Source organism: Onychomys torridus, chromosome 22 (assembly GCF_903995425.1).
Source record: "Onychomys torridus chromosome 22, mOncTor1.1, whole genome shotgun sequence".
NCBI classification, from domain to species: domain Eukaryota; kingdom Metazoa; phylum Chordata; class Mammalia; order Rodentia; family Cricetidae; genus Onychomys; species Onychomys torridus.
Window position 1 is genome coordinate 21766454 of NC_050464.1, and position 17320 is coordinate 21783773.

At 46.3% G+C, this 17320-nt stretch overlaps 1 protein-coding gene across 1 annotated transcript in view; it reads left to right on the plus strand.

Annotated features, from left to right (window-relative positions):
- Positions 1–17320, plus strand: part of Auts2 (activator of transcription and developmental regulator AUTS2) — a 361179-nt gene that overhangs the window by 325007 nt on the left and 18852 nt on the right. The window contains exons 6-11 of the mRNA XM_036171636.1: positions 675–922; positions 3498–3718; positions 5735–5779; positions 10162–10257; positions 14936–15007; positions 16130–16159. Coding sequence (XP_036027529.1) covers positions 675–922; positions 3498–3718; positions 5735–5779; positions 10162–10257; positions 14936–15007; positions 16130–16159 — 712 coding nt within the window. The remainder of the gene's footprint in view (positions 1–674; positions 923–3497; positions 3719–5734; positions 5780–10161; positions 10258–14935; positions 15008–16129; positions 16160–17320) is intronic.

Consider the following 17320-nt stretch of genomic DNA (forward strand, 5'->3'; position numbering starts at 1 on the left):
AGGTCAGAGGGTATCTTGTAGAATTCAGTTCTCTCCTTCCATCTTGTGGGGTCTCAGAGATTGAACTCTGGTCATCAGACTGTTGGCAAGAGCCTTTACCCACTGAGCTGTCTCACCAGCTGAAAACTTCCTTCCTTCCTTCCTTCCTTCCTTCCTTCCTTCCTTCCTTCTCTTCCTTCCTTCCTTCCTTCCTTCCTTCCTTCCTTCCTTCCTTCCCTTCCCTTCCCTCCCTTCCCTTCCCCTTCCTTCCCTTCCCCTTCCTTCCTTCCTTCCTTCCTTCCTTCCTTCCTTCCTTCCTTCCTTCCTTCCTTCCTTCCTTCTCTTCCTTCCTTTCTTCCTTCTCTTTCTCCCTCCCTCCCTCCCTCCCTCCCTCCCTCCCTCTCTCCTTCCTGGGGATACAGCTCATTTGGTAGAATGCTTGCCAGGTGGGCATGAAATCTTGGGATCCAACCCCCGCACTATAACCTAGCCATAGTGGTGCACAGCTGTAATTCCAGCACTGAGGGTCATAAGTTCAAGTTCACCCTCTCTGATATAGTGAGATGGACAACCAGCCTGAGCTTCATGAACCCCTGTCTCAAAAAAAACGTCTTTTACTGTAATAAAGGGGAAAAAATTTGAACATCAGAAAAGGAATTGCTGACTTTCTCTCCTTTTCTTTCTTCTTCTGGCAGCAGAAGCAACACTCCAGCCAAGACCCAGCCCGCCCCTCCCCACATCTCCCACCACCCCTCGGCCTCTCCTTTCCCCCTCTCTCTGCCCAACCACAGCCCCCTGCACAGCTTCACACCCACCCTCCAGCCCCCTGCCCACTCACATCACCCCAATATGTTTGCCCCTCCCTCTGCTCTGCCTCCTCCCCCACCGCTAACGTCTGGAAGTCTGCAGGTGCCCGGGCATCCCGCGGGGAGCACTTACTCAGGTAAGATGAGGCAGTCCCATTGGTACACCTGTACCTCTCGGGCCCCTCGCTCGTCACCTCACCACTGGACTGTATTACGTCACAGTTTCCACCCCTCATGGATGTGTTCTTTGAGTCTTCTTCAAATCGTTTGTGGCCAAGGTTCAGCAGAGGCAAATACCAAAGCCTCTGAATTGCCCAGCAAAGAAAGCCATGGGGAATTTGATGCTGAGCAAGAAAATGGAGTGACGCCGGGTGGTGGTGGTGGTGGCGCATGCCTTTAATCCCAGCACTGGGGAGGCAGAGGCAGGCGGATCTCTGTGAGTTTGAGGCCAGCCTGGTCTACAGAACAAGTTCCAGGATAGGCTACAAAAGCTACAGAGAATCCCTGTCCCAAACAACAAAACAACAACAAAGAAAATGGAGTGCCTAAGTCACACCTTTTTAATGACGTCACCACTGAGTGAAAATTATATGGCACATGATGGCGTGTGCTCTGTGACACACATTTAAACTGTGACAGCAATTACAGGCCTGAGTGTTTCACCCCAGAATCTTTATATTGTGTCTTGGTGTAGGGGTTTTTTGTGTCAAATAGGACCCCTTTCTGTCTTGTATTATGTTCGCTTTTATTATTTTAATGTGTGTGTGTGTGTGTGTGTGTGTGTGTGTGTGTGTGTGAGACATATCCACATGTGTGCAGGTAGCCAAAAAGGCCAGAAGAGGGCATCCTCTGGAGCTGGAGCTACAAGTGTTTGTGAGCTGTGTGACATGGGTGCTTAGAACCAAAGGTAGGTCCTCTACAAGAGCACTATGAGCCGTCTCTCCAATAGGGTCCTCTTCATGTGCTGTTGAGATGACAATATGCCCCAGAATTTTACAGACAGACATGCTGAGGCTAGGGAGAAGGCTCAATATAGGACTTGCCTTGCAAAGCTGAGGTCCCCAGCTCAGCCCCTAAAGCCCATATAAAAAAGACAGAGATGGTAGTGCACACTTGAGATCCCAGCGCTGGGGAGACAGAGACTGGAGGAATCCTGGGGCTCCCTGGACAGCCAGTCTAGTCACCTTGGTGAGGTCCAGGCCAATGAGAGCTTTGTCTCAAAACACCAAGGCGATGCCAGTGAGACATCTGACCGCCTTGACTTCCATCCCTAGGGCTTCCATGGCGGAAGAAGAGAACAACTCCCCAGCGTTTTCCTGTAGCCCCACACATGTGGTGATGTACACACCCCCACACACATAAATAAAGAAGCGAATTTAATTAACAGCTAAAGTAAATGTCTGTTTAAAGAAAAATATGGACCCCCAGCTGAGGAATGACACCTGAACTTGATGTTTCACCTCCACACCCATGCCTAACACACATGCAAATGTGAGCATGCGCGCACGCACACGCACACACAGTATGAACTGACCTGGTCTTAGATTTTAGCGTTCTTTTCTCCTGACTATATTCACCAAACCTATGCTCTGATGCTGATCTGGTCCAGCCATATTATTATGCCACTTCATAGAGCTGTACCAACCCTTGAAGAAGGCACGGGAACCTGGTGGTATTAACAGATAGATAATTAATGACTTGTGTGTTTCACTGTACCGCAGTATTTAGATGTATGTGTGTGTGTGTGTGTGTGTGTGTGTGTGTGTGTGTGTGTATGTGTACGTGCACATGTGTTTATCTGAGAGTAGGAGCAAGAATGTCAACTGTGCGTGTTATTCCTCAGGGCACGGTCACCTACCTTGTTTTTGTTGTTGGTTTTAGCTGGGTTTTATGAGTGTGTGGGTATTGTTGTTACTGTTGTTGTTTTGAGACAACCCTTCATTAGTCCAGAACTCACCAAGCAGGCTAGGCTGGGAGTGACTGAGCTTGCTTTTAGACTTGGGACTGAGAGCCGAGGTAGCAAACTTGACACAGACTTGAGAGCCAGCGTTGGTATTGTCTACCTATTCTTCCTGTTGTGTCCTTTTATCCCAGGACCGGGCCCCACCCCTGTGTGCCCCAAGTCAATTGTCTTTATCTCTGCATCTTCCATGCACCAAATGGCACTAGGTCCTTATAGACACTATGCCCAGCTTTTTGACATTCTGACATGACATTGTCATCTATAGAGTTCACACTGGAGAACCACACAATCAAGTTTTACACACACACACACACACACACACACACACACACACAGTCTCATTGTAGTAGCTACTAATATAGCATCATTGGTAGAGTGCTTGCCCAACATGCATAAAGCCCTGGGTTCCCTTCTTACCGCTACATAAAACCGTGTATAGTGTTGCATGCCCACCGTCCCAGAGCTCAGGAGGCAGAGGCAGAAGGATCAGGAGTTCAAGGTCATTCTCTGCTGTGTAGGGAGTTCAGAGTCATTCTGGGTTGCATGAGACTCTCCCTCAGTTTAAAATAAAACAAGACAAGAATGTCACGATGTATTCAATAAGTTCATGATTCTGTGTCTGGCCGAATCCATAGCTGTCCTGGCCTGCACTGGCATATGGCATGCACACTGGACTTGTCTGCAACCAGGATGTCCCGTGGTGAAAGAAGAGCTGCCGCCGCCATTACCTCCCTCTCCTTCTCTTCCAGAACAAGATATCTTGAGGCAGGAACTGAACACGCGCTTCCTGGCCTCTCAGAGCGCCGACCGAGGGGCATCCCTGGGCCCTCCGCCCTACCTGCGGACCGAGTTCCATCAGCACCAGCATCAGCACCAGCACACCCATCAGCACACGCACCAGCACACCTTCACGCCATTCCCCCACGCCATCCCACCCACCGCCATCATGCCGACGCCAGCACCTCCCATGGTGCGTACCCCAGGCAGAAATGTGAGGATAAGTAGAGCATGCAGCTTGGCTCGGGGGTTGGCATGGGCATTGGGAGACACTGGAGAGGGGATGGGGGGAGAGGGTGGTGACTCTGTGGGGGCGGGGGATGTCCCTTGGGTTTTGTCCATCTTTGCTAATGAACTCTGGGTCTAGAGCCCCAGAGTCGGGACCTTTTTCAAGATGGTTGTCATTGGCACTGTGGATCGATTTAATTCTGGGTGCCTTCAAAGCACTCAGATGTAGCCTTGTTAACTTCTTAAAGGGTTATTACGTTTGCTTGTGCATGCTGGGTGATTTTCCCCAGACCTGAAAATGTTTAACACCGATACAGAAATCCTTAGGAAAGATTGGGAGTAAAGAAGAGAAAAGCATGGGGCCTGCGGGGAGGATGCTCACTCTGGGGACCGCCTCTTCCTTGATCATATATTCCCCCTAACCCTGTTTCCCTAGAACTGCTGTACTTCTTGTTATCCTGTGATATGACACAGTGCCCCAAACTTATGTTATGTCTGATAGCAAGCAGGCGGCAGAGGCAGATGTGTCCCCCAGAGATAGAACTCCGTGGTGGTATTGTGTTGACATAGACTTACTTTGTCTTATCTGGGGACTGGCACATGGGTAGAGAATTAGGGTATTTGTTTAAAAACCAGAAATACCAATGAATGTGCTCTAGTAGAATTTTATATATATTCCAAGATAGAGGCCTGCCCATAGCAAAGACGATCACAAAAATTATATTGCTAATCTTTAATATTTAAAGAAATACCCGGAGCTGGAGAGATGGTTCAGTGGTTAAGAGCCCTTGATGTTCTTCCGGAAGACTAGAGTTCAGTTCCCACCCTCCATGTTGTACAGCTCACAACCACCTATAACTTTAGCTGCAAGGGATCCAGTACCTTCTTCTGGCCTCCTTGGACATGTGAATACTTGTGCACATACCCACACAAGCACAGAGACATCGTTTTTTATTTTATTTTATTTTTTGGTTTTTTGAGACAGGGTTTCTCTGTGTAGCTTTACGCCTGTCCTGGAACTCGCTTTGGAGACCAGGCTGGCCTCAAACTCACAGAGATCCGCCTGCCTCTGCCTCCCAAGTGCTGGGATTAAAGGCGTGTGCCACCACCGTCTAGTCATTTTTTTTTTTTTTTTAAGACACTTTTTCTGTCCAGGGGCAAGGCTCCAAGACCTACCCCAAATCACTCATTTTGTGCTGTAGACAACAGAATCTATGGTTTTTCCTGCCACAGAAAAGATGAAAATATAGGGAGTTAGTTCTCGGCATGAATTAGACGGTGTCCTAGGGTTTTTATTGCTGTGACGACACCATGACCAAAACAGCTTGGGAGAGGAAACGGTTTATTTGACTTACATATCCAGAGTCACAGTCCTCTGAATGAAACAACGGCAGGAACTCAAACTCGGTGGGACCCTGGAGGCAGGAGCTGATGCAGAAGACACGGAGGAGTACTGTTCACTGGCTTTCTCCCCATGGCTTGCTCAGCCTGCTTTCTTTTAGAACCCAGGACTACCAGCCCGAGGACGGCATCACCCACAATGGGCTGAGCCCTCCCCCATCACTCACTGATTTAAAAAATGCTCTAAGGTTTTCCTACAGCCCACCTTCCGGAGGCATTTTCTCAATCGAGACCCCCTCCTTTCAGATGACTCTGTCTTGTGTCAAGTTGGCCTCCACCTGTCCAGCACAGATGGGATGTCCCCTTTTCTGGTTTATATAAATGCCTGTCTCCTCCACTATGGATGTTTGCCTTGTGCCAGTCCCCAAACATAGCATCAAGGGGTCCCGAGGAGTGGGGCACACTGGGTGGGCTTACCGCTTTGCATTGACATTGTGAAGACTCTCGTTGGGCGCTCAGTCCTGCTTTTGGGGCACCTTGAGATTGACACAGACATGTGTCTGGTGGGTCCACCTCCGCTGGAGGGGGTGAACAAAACATGCAGCGAAAGTAACTAGCTTTTGCTTTGATCCCTTTTCAGTTTGACAAATACCCCACCAAAGTTGACCCATTCTACCGGCATAGTGTGAGTCCTTCTGCTGTACTACACGTTCATTGTAACGCCTTTTCCATTCCCAGCGCTCTTTCCACAGATGCGGAAGAGCCTGTCAGCCTTTCCTGCCATCTGTGCCAAGAGTCTAACCCCATCGCTCCTTTATCATCCGGGGTGCTTGCTTGTGTGCCTCTTTTTTTTTTTTTTTTTTTTTGCTTTGGGTGGTGATGCAGTATCATCTACCAAATCAAAAGATCATCAGCATGCCTGCTGCGGCCGATCAGCCTGTTAGCCTGGAACTAGAGAAACAATGGCAAGAGGGTCAGGAGTTAGGATTATCCTTGCTACATAGCGAGTTCAAAGACAGCCTGGGCTATGGGAGACCCTGTCTCACAATAGCCAAACAGCAATAAGTCATTAGCATTGCTCCAGTTTGGAACTTTCTGGAACCACACAGCTATCCGAAAGAGTGGGTGGGCTGTCAGTAGAATGATTATTGTCTTGGGAGAGTGTGAAATTGCAGATTTTAGTCATCCATTAGAAATGCTAGGAACCCAGAACTCCTGGAATTTAATTTCAGTTCTTTTTCTATAAATAAACCGTCCCTTTTACTTTGACTCATGCCTCTTTAAAGAGTGGATTTTTCTTCTCTTCTAGAACAAACATAGCACCCTTTTCCACATAGTCAGATTGCTATCCAGACCTCATTTCAATTGAACAATTAAAAAAAAAAAAAGTCAGTTAATTTAAAAAAGGTCTTAGCTAGATATGTTGGCACACACAGCATTTGGGAAATGGAGGTAAGGGGATCCAGAGTTCAAGGCCAGCCTTGGGCTTCTGAGACCTTCTCTCAAAAAGCAAAATACAAAAAGCCTTAAGATGAAAAAAAAGCCATTTTTTTCCTCTTTAGACTCATTGTTTATTTGAAAAACACTTCTGCTTTGTGTAATTTTAAGTATACATTCCCAGAAGATAAATTGGTACTGACCTGAGTTTTATGTTGGGCCACGTAAGAGACAAGAACTTCTCTATGTAGATAGAGAGAGAGAGCTGACTATTTTTGACTGTGATATTTTGATTATGGGGTGAATACTGCATCATTTGGATCTGAAACTCCTCTAGTTTCTTGGCCTACTGGTTAATTTGTATTTTTAAAGCAAAAACAAGGAGGATTAGTCATTGTAGACATGTTGATCTAGGACGGGTCTTGTTGCTTTATTAGATAGCGCACTGTCTTTAACACCCCGGCTGTAATACGGCTTAACACATCTGTAAAGGCTGGGTTCATTCAAGATCTAAATAGATGCATGGACACTGCTTACTGTGCAAGGATGTAGCTGAGACATCTAGACCCGAAATTACTAGAATTCAGTTAGAACGCTTTCCTCTCTAGAGGCATTCGGAACTGACCCAAGAAAGGGCTCTTGGAATTAGAGGGGCTGGGGATATAGAGTAGTCTCCTAATATGCAAAATCCCTGGGTTCCATCCTCAGCACTGAATAAGACCAGGCATGGTAGTGCATGCCTATATTCCCAGAAGCTGGGGGTGGAGACAAGAGGATCAAGAGTTCAAGGTCATCCTCAGCTACTTAGGGAACTTGAGGTCAGCCATGACCCTGCCACACAGGTTGGTTAAGAGTGCTTGCTTGGTCTTGGAAAGGCCCTGAGTTCAGTTCCCAGCACCCAGGTAGGGTGGCTTACAACTGCCTATAACTTCAGCTCCAGAGGGGGGCTACAAAGCCCTTTTCTGGATTCCACAGGCACTACACTTAGGAATGTGCATGTACACACAGAGAGAGAAAAAACTTAAGTAAGTGGTAGGAAGGGGAGAAAAAGTATTTCAGTTACTCAGCCCCCGTGTGATTCACCCTGGGCTGCTGAGCACTGGGGTACAAACGCATTTTAGCAGTGACAATAAGAATTGGGTAAATCTGTGGGCTTCGTTTTTGAGTGTGCCTCTGTTCTTACTTGGTGCTTTGTAGATTTAAATGAAAGGTCAGGGGTTAGAGAGGTGGCTTAATCCATAACGATTTTTGCCCTATAAGCATGAAGACTTGAGGTCAGCCCCCAGAACCCACGAGAAAAGGCCTGACACAATGGCACATTTATAATCCCAGCACTGGGGAGGTGGAGACAGGAGGATTCCCGAAGTTTGCTGGTCAGGCAGTTGGCTAGTGAGAGAGCACATCCCAGGGAGAGACCCTGTTACACAACAAGGCAGACAGGCTGAGGAGATGCTCAGTGAGTAAAAACATTTGCCACATGAGCATGGAGACCTGAGTTCAATCCCTAGGACTCACACAAAGGTAGGAAGTGAACTAACTTAACATCATTGGCCTCTGACTTACACATGCACATCCTGACACCGCCCCCCAAACATATCATGCCCCCCCCCTGATAATAATAAATTACATTTTAAAAAAGCAAAGATAGACAAGGTATCTCTTGATGGGTACACGCGCGCATCTGCACACACACACACAAACACACACACATACAAAATAAACACTGAAAACAAATAAATGAAAGACCAGCTAATGCAATAATTCTAACAAAAAATATCATAGACTCAGCAGGTGGCCCAGGCCGGCTTCCTGAGACCAAAGTAGTCAGTGCCTTCCTACTCACAGGCCACAGAAAGTTCCTGGGTTAAAGGTGTAGGAGGAGCCTGGAGGCCTGAGTGTCTGGGAATTTTCTGTTTTATGACAGAAACACTTCAGGCTTTTAGACCAGGGGCAAGAGGCAGCTATATTTTTATTCTAAGAGGTCCACAACAGAGGCAAGGAGAGGGGAATGGGCCGCCCATTTTTCTTTTTTAATTGTAGCCATTAGAGAGGAAAGGACCACTTGGAGGCAGAGTCATAGAAATTGGAGCGTTTTAATACAGCATGTATTTAATTACCCCGCTTTATGCAGCGTGCTGGGGGAGAGTTATTTCATAATATTAGCGATAGTGGCTAATCTATGAAGTAGTCTCCCCTGCTTTGGGGATTAGGATGTTATAAGGCAAATTAAGATGCAGTGCGCTCAAGTAGCTGAAACACAATTTTAGACTTAAAAGTAGTTTTAAATGAGGGTACTTGGCTGGCAATCGCTGTTTAAGTGGATTTAGTTCAATATCAATTAGTCTGGAAAACTTCTTGGTATCTTCGGAGAGAGCAGAATGAAATAGGGAACAACAGAAAGTGTGATGTCCTCGGAAGATAGGGTTTCAGAGTGTGAATTTCAGGTGTTCCTGAGAAGAGCTAGCCTAGAGCATTATTACGGGAAGCTTGTTGCTGTATTTTTAACGTACTAGACAGCAGTGGTGCTGGGTAGTTGCTTAAATATCATAATGATAGTTTGACCGTGGAGTCAGAGAAATACGATTTTTCAAGGAGTGAGGCGTGTTTCTGCTGCCGTGGGTTGCGCTGTGTGTCTAGCATGTTTGTTTTGTGTCCCCCCCCCATCCCCCAATTGTGTGTGCTTTGTAAGCTGTTGAGTCCAAAAGACTCACACTTCATTTGTTCCATTGAGTGGTCAGAATCACATCAGGGCTCAGCTCCCCTCCCATAGCCTCCAACAAGCCTGTTCCCTGAGCAGCCCATGCAGTGAAAAGTGGCCAGAAGGATATCTGCTTTATTTATAAATATCAGGTGCCTTGAGTACCTAAAAGTCTAGGACAGGAGGAACTTACAATTAAAACGTGGTATCCCAGACTCCCGCGTTATCTCTGTTACTTCAAACGATCAGTGTTGGGAAACAAGATTAGATGATTCTTTTTAAAGACTTTCTATGAAAATTGGTAGTTCCATTTAAAATGTAAACCGAGTCATTTAACCCTCCTCAAATATCCATCATCATTTTAGATGAGGGGATTAAATTGTCCTCTTGGAAATGCCAATTCGAGAACAGCCTAATGAAGCAAGGATTGCGAATCGCCTCTTTCTGGAAATCACCAAACATCTAAATTCATTTAAAACTCATCAAGTTTCAATAATATAAATACTGACCCTCCTAAAGACCTTCTCTTCTTTTTCTTGGTTTTCCTTTTTTTTTTCCCCCTAATTCACTCATAATTTTCCAGGCATCTTGTTGGGCTTAGCACCCCCTGTTTTTGATATGCATGGAGGGTTTCTATGTGATTTCTTGATTAATAATTAGCAAAGCTCTCTCCCTCTAATGATGTTCTCATCAGGGACATCATTTGTTGGCCGATTGATTCTGAACTACTTTTTAACTTTTTTTCGTTAAACATTCATGGCGCATCTGTGTGTTCGTCTCCTCATAGCTTGGCTAATGGCATCACACTGAGATTGGTTGGCTTGCTAATGTCGATGTCTTTCTGTGGGACTTGGGACAGATCAAGTGCCCCCCCCCCATACTAAAACCTCTTTTTTTTCTTTTTAAATCCCTCCCTGCCTTTGGCTATATAGCTCTTCCACTCCTACCCTCCTGCAGTCTCGGGCATACCCCCCATGATCCCACCCACGGGCCCTTTCGGTTCACTCCAAGGAGCATTTCAGCCGAAGGTAAGAACCTCGCAGTGGAGACGCGCACCTATCTCAGTGGAGGGCCCGGCTAGGCGTGCAGGGGGGTTGTATCCAGGCTTGTCTGCAGTGATGAGTTCACACACCCAAAAGGACCGTGAGGAGCAGAAATGAGACTTTTTTTTTTCCTTCTAATCCATTTAGTTTTAAACTTGATGTTGCTAGGACCCATCTAGTCTCAGTTAAGCTAAGTTTTCTGTACGCTTCAAAATATGCCGGAACGGGGCTGGAGGGATGGCTGAGTGAGTGGGCTTAAGTGCTTTTTTTTGTTGGTTTTTCTTTTTTGCTCTTGCAAAGGACCCAAGTTCAGTTCCCAGCACCCACATCAGGCAGCTCACAACCTGTAACTCTAGCTCCGGGAGATCCAGTGCCCTCTTCTGGCCTCTGTGAACACTCATACATACATGACATGCACACACACAGACACGCACACCTACACATAAATAAAACCATACAACCAGCTGTTAAAATATATGCAGTATACACACACACACACACACACACACACATTATAGGCACATAGATACATCTTCCGTCCCCAGTGTTTCTTTTTTAATAAGTTTTCCCATTAGCATATATTAACTATAAGCAATAATGGGTTTCATCGTGACATTTCCATACATATAATATATATATAATATACTTTGGCATATTCACCTCTCACTCCCACCGATCCCCTCTCGTTAAGGTCACAGGGAACATGAATGAGGGTCTGTTTACAGGAATAGCACAACTTCCCAGTAGCTACAGCACTGAAAAAAAGGCTGTTTGGGGAAACACTACTAAACCTTAAGCATTTAGTAGAAAATGCTAAGATGCCTTTAAGGTGTGCGCGATGAACACACATGCAATGTGGAGTGTCGGTTGCTCTTTAACGGGCAAAGGGCGAATGAAAGTACCTGGACTGGAATGGTTTGCTCTTTCATTGTCTGCCGGACATTTTTTCCCTTTACTCTCTTCTCTGTCCTTTGCTCTATCTGCCATGCATCTCTGCACGGGGTCTGCCTGGGGGTGGCGAGGCCAAAGCTCACCTTATTTGTGTCCCTTCTCCCCGCCTGCTCTTTCTTTGACCTGTCTGTACCCCACCCCCCCCCCCCCCCCATTCACACACTCTCCGAAGTCAGGATCTGTTCTTTGTTTCTGACATGCTACTTGGAGAATCACGTTTTTAATTTTTTTTTTCATTTTAGGTTTTATTTTACGTGTATAAATATTTTGCCTGTCTGTTTGTATGTGCACCACGTGCATGGTTGGTGCTCAAGGTAGTCAGAAGAGAGAGTTGGAACTCCCCATCTAGAATTACGGATGGTTGTGAGCAATCATGGGGGTGCTGGGAACCAAACCCCGGTCCTTTGCAAGAGTAACAAGGGCTCTTAACCCCTGAGCCATCTTCCTAGCCCTTGAGATTCATTGCCCTTTTCATTCTTAGTAAGAACTAAATTATTTTCTACCTAGTGAATAATACGCAGATCTACACAGGCTCAGTTATCCAGGAAGGTCAATATTCAGAAGTAATTCTGACAACACTGTACCTTTAAAAACATCTACTGTGGTAGGCCTGGAGGTGTGGCTCAGGAGTAGAGCACCTCCTTAGACTCCCCCAGTGAGGGGCTGGGGAGCATGGCTCAGACATAGACCACTTGTCTCCATTCCATACACAAGTCCCCAGGTTGAATCACATGGCATCCAGAGAATACAAAATACTATTTTATGGCCCTTATTCTACTCAGATACTAATTTCTGAAGTGAAGTATGCTTCTCCAGTGGCCAAGCACATTTGGTTGAGGTTCTGCACTGCGTGTAGTGTGGTTTTGGTCCCCTCTCCATTTGGTTTCCTCCCACCTCCCATTCCCAAGCACCAGTTTGGGACCAGAGTCTCCTGGATTGAACACATGCACTTTCAAAGGTGTGTTGTGCTAAAAACCAGAACCAGGAAGAGAAATTAAAAAGGCATTAGGGGGTCGGATGCTGCGTCTTTGAAAGCACCCTTCTGTGCAGGGAACTGCAGCTTGAATGCCAGGCTCTCTGTATACAGGACTTTGACAGTGACTGCCATGGCTGCATGTGGTGGCGATTTTTAGATTCCTTTCCCTGTTCTCCAGTCATCCCTCAGACCCTGGTCTGTCCCCACTAGGTTGTGACAAATCTCCAGTGCGTCCCCAAACAGACTGGTAGGTCATTTAATAAATTAGACTATTTCCCTCACTTGCAATTATCCAATCACACCACAAACTACATCTGGGCAAGGAAGTGTCTCTCGGTGTTGAAATAAGCCTTTCCAGGCCATCTTCCTGATTGAATATGTAGATTGCTGTTCATTAGAGGAGTTCTTCATATGTATGCAAATCAGGCTGTTAACAACTGCAGCTTAATTGTTACTTGTACAGCAGCTGATTGCTTTTCTTCTGCTCTCTCTCTCTCTCTCTCTCTCTCTCTCTCTCTCTCTCTTCTTTCCCTACTTTTACTTGTAGGCAAGCTTCATGCCTAAACTTGAGCTTTTCTCCCTGTTCCCCAACTAGTTCACATCTAGTGTGAGGGATCCATACTACTTAAATAAAGACCAGTCCATGGCTCAGTGGGTAAAGGCACTTGCCACCAACCTGAGTTCGATTCCCCAGAGCCTACATGGTAGACGCAGAGACCCGGCTCTTACAACCTACCCTCTGAACTACCCCCCTGTGCAACCTGTGACATCTATGTGTACGTGTACACACACACACACACACACACACACACACACACACACACACCACACACACACACACACACCACACACACACACACACACACACACACACACGTGAGTAAGTTTCAAGAGGTTGGGAAAGCAGTTTAGGAGGTAAAGGCACATGCCACCAAGACTGGTGAACTGAACTGGATCCTGGTGAGCCACATGGTAGAAGGAAAGAACTGGTTCCTTCAAGTTGGCCTCTGACCTCTACACACATACAGATGGATAGATAGTAACGTATCTACTTATTCTAATTTTTGAAAAAAGGAAACAGCTCTTACAGCTGAGCATGGTGGCATGCACCTTCAATCCCAGTCCTTGAGAGGCAGAGGCAGACAGATCCCTTGAGTTCAAGGCCAGCCTGCTCTACATAGCAAGTTCCAGGCCAGCCAAGGTTATATAGCAAGAGCCCCTATCTCAAAAGAGAAACAGCCAGAAATAAACCAACAACAAAACCTACTATTATTTTTAAAAATCTCCTCACAAGACATTAGTAACTATTCCCTTTGAAGTGGGCTTTTTTGTTATTGCTGTTGGGTCAGGAGACAAATGTCCAGCAAGGCCGTTAATATTATTAGTGACATTTAAGAATGGTGATGGGTATTGAAAGAACAGCAGTAGAATTCTGTCGTCCCAAAATTAGATTCCCTTGTCCCATTTCCACCGTCACTAACGAGTAGGTACTGAGCGTAATTTCTTGTTATTACCTACCAGTGAAGATATTTAGGTAGCTTAGTGTCTGCAGCATACTGTCAGCCCTCGGAAAGATGCACCTCATGTGGATACTATTATGATTGTACACTTAAGTGTTTCTTTCAGTATTGGATGGTAAAGCAGGAAAAACTGAGGGTCAGCAGGAAAGAGGGTTTGAGGGCAAGAGTTGCCTGTGTGGCATCTTAGATCCTATAAAGGGGACCAGCCACATCTGACTTCTTACCCAGTACTTCCCTAAGCTGCTGAGCTCCTTGCAAGGCCCTGGGTAGGGTGGAACAATAGGATTAGTATCCTAAACGTCAGCTTCTTTTGTTTATTTCTTTTTCTTTTTTTTTTTTTTCCTAAGGATTAAAAAGAAACATTTAATTGTGTGTCTCTGTGTATGTGCACGGGAACGCAGTGCCCAAGGCATCAGATTCCTTTGGAGATAGAGTTCCAGGCAGTTGTGAGCCCTCTCATGTGGGTGCTGGGGACTGAACCCAGCTCATCTATAAAAGCAGCAAGCACTCTTAACGCTGAGCCAGCCCTCTAACTCAAAATCAGAGCCTTAGAACCTCCCTGGTACCTTGGCTAATGTGTTAAACCCACACACAGGCCCTACCCCTGTGAACTCAGATACCTCCCCCCAACATCTGTAAGTATAAGGGATTTCCTTTGTTGTGCAGATTGCTGTTGGGACTTTTATCCCAGCTCGCTCTCTCTCTCTCTCTCTCTCTCTCTCTCTCTCTCTCTCTCTCTCTCTGTCTCTCCCATCTCCACCCTACCTAGTCCAACAATATACTTTTGTAGGCTTGGCTCTATGGAGACAGATCCCATGGCTGTATGTAGGCTTACTAGCCAAGTCTTCAGGTTCAGAGAGACCCTGCCTCAAAATGAAGTAGGGTAGAAAGCAATTGAGAAAGATACCAGATGTCAATCTCTGGCTTCGACGGGCGTGTGTGTGCACCTGCAAACACAAACATACAACATACACAGATAAAAGTTTTAAAAAAAGAGTCGTGAGGCCAGCCAGCCTGGTCTACAGAGTGAGATCCAGGAAAGGCACAAAGCTACACAGAGAAACCCTGTCTCAAAAAACCAAACAACAACAACAACAACAACAAGTCATAATTCAGAACAAAATAGGGAGATAATGCTTCGTTTCTGCTGTTTGTAAGAGAGGATATAAAACTGGCTTTCTTGTGTATCCTAAGCTGTGGTCTGATTAATTTGTAGACATCCAACCCTATCGATGTGGCTGCTCGGCCTGGAACAGTCCCCCACACTCTACTCCAAAAGGACCCAAGGGTATGTGCAAAGTCAGGCTTGGTCACAGATAATATGGGGGGGGGGTGTCGTTTGCCAAGGATGGTCCACTGGGTACCCCCACCTTTGGTTTATGTCTGAAAATGCCTGTCCCTTATAGAAGTCACAGTCTCCCCGAATGCAGGAACGCCACGGGCTAATGACTTGGCTCAGATTAAAAAAAAAAAAAAAAAAAAGATCCTGAGCCCAGAAATTAAATGCCGCCAGCCTGTCTACCTTCCATCTGACTGGTCAGTTGTCTATAGCTGCTAACATCTCTTCTGGCACAAAAGAAATTGCTGTAGCATCTTCTGAATGGAAAAGCACAGAGCACTTTCTTCCTGGAAGTTAGGCACCCCCACCCCCCCCCCCCCTGCAGACATACACATACCCTTCTCTTCTCATTTGAGGTCAGGGAGTTACTGGACCACGCTGCTCTTATAGACAGAGCATGCTCTAGAGCTAAATAAAATATCCATAATGCCCCAGTTATGTTATTTGTTCATAATTGATGCTGTGCTAGCCTCTGAAACAGAAAGCAGTGATTCTCCATAGAGGGGAGCTTGTCTGTTGACCATCATTTATAATTCCACCCTCTAAGTGTTTTTTTATTTTAGTGGACCTTTTTTTTTTTTTTTTGGCAAGATATGGCACATACTTACCGAAACCAAAGATAGCCTGGGTCTACAGGGTCTGGACAAGACAGACATTCCCAGATGTCCCATCCATGTCATTTTGTAGTCTGAGGACTGACTACTTTTCCTGAGCCCCACATGGTGGCCTGTGGGAGAACCAGTCAAAATGGGGACCCTCATAGTGTAGGTTACATGCAAGTCATGCTGGTATAGCACACGTCTCTGCTGGTGAAACTTGTATGGGGTTGTGGGCAGAAGTGGGGGGGGGGGCTTGTCATTGTGCATGTTCTGAGACTCCTGGGGGGGGGGGGGGGACGCTTGGTTCTTTGGATGGTGTGAAAACGGGTTAATTATTCTCTAAAAGGGCTTCATTTAAAAGTAAAATTCTAACATTTTAATTTCCCCTTCTAATGAAGCACTACAAATTTGTTAATTAGGGCAATTGTTTGAGTGACAGGCATGTAACCGAGTTGTCATTTTCTCTTCACAGTTGACAGATCCTTTCAGACCTATGTTAAGGGTAAGGAAAGCTTCTTCTGGAACTGTTTCTACAACCTCTGACTCTCCGCGGGTTAAAAACTACAAGTCAGTAGCAGGAACCCAGCTGGAGAGACGCCAGAGCGAATGTCTGTGCCAGCAACTAATGCTGGCTGGTTTTATAGACAGGGGGATAGGAAGTGGCCTATATTTTTATTTCTTTCTTCCTTCCTTCCTTTCTTTCTTTTTTTCTGAGTGCTAGAGGAAGCTGGGCTACTATGTTTTTCCTTAGTACAACTGACAAGGGGCTAGAGATAGCCTTAAAGTTAAGAGCACTTGCTGTTCTTGCCTAAGACCCAAGTTTGGTTCCCAGTGCCCATATTGAGAGGCTAATAACTCCAGCTTCCAGGGATCCAGCACCCTCTTCTGGCCTCTATGGGCACTGCACACACACACACACACACACACACACACACACACACACTACGTACATATATTTGAAAAGAAATATCAATCTTTTCATAAATGTAACAGACAGACTAGGCCATACTGTTGTTATTGTGAGGCCAGGTCTTGCTCTTGCTGCGTACCCCAGGTTGGCTTTGAACTTGTGAGCCACCCGACTCAGCCGCCCTCCCCCTTCCTATGCTCAGATAACAGACAAGGGGAAGGACAAGCCAGAGGCTGGCTATAGTTGGTCTCTGTTGGGCCTGTTTATCTTGCCCAGAGCCCTCAATGCTCAGTGATGTATACCTGCCCTGTGTAAGCTCCCTCCCAGCGAAAGATGGGAAGGTAGAATGTTCCTGAGGTCCGGATCTGGCCAGCCGGGGATCTCTGGGTACAGACGGACTTATCTGGCACTGAGCTGGGGCAGAAAACAGGTGACAGACAGTGGTTGAGTGACCCAATCCCTGCTGTTGACTGTCACAGAGCCCCTGTCTTGGTTATTTTCCTCATTACTGTGGGTCTGTTATCTGTGATCGCAAGCATCCCATAATTCTATTAGAAGAGAGCAGACCTGGTATCAGACTTGGATCTAAATCAGGAGCAGCATCTTGGTACAGAAACCAGGTGCTTCTGCCCTTCGCTGTTGCAGAGGCGGGGCAAGGCCCCTTGTAGTATCTGCTGAATGAGCGTGTAGAGGTGCGTGCTAAGCAGAAAGAGTTGGCCCTGCCCTCTCTTGCACCATGCACTGACTGACATG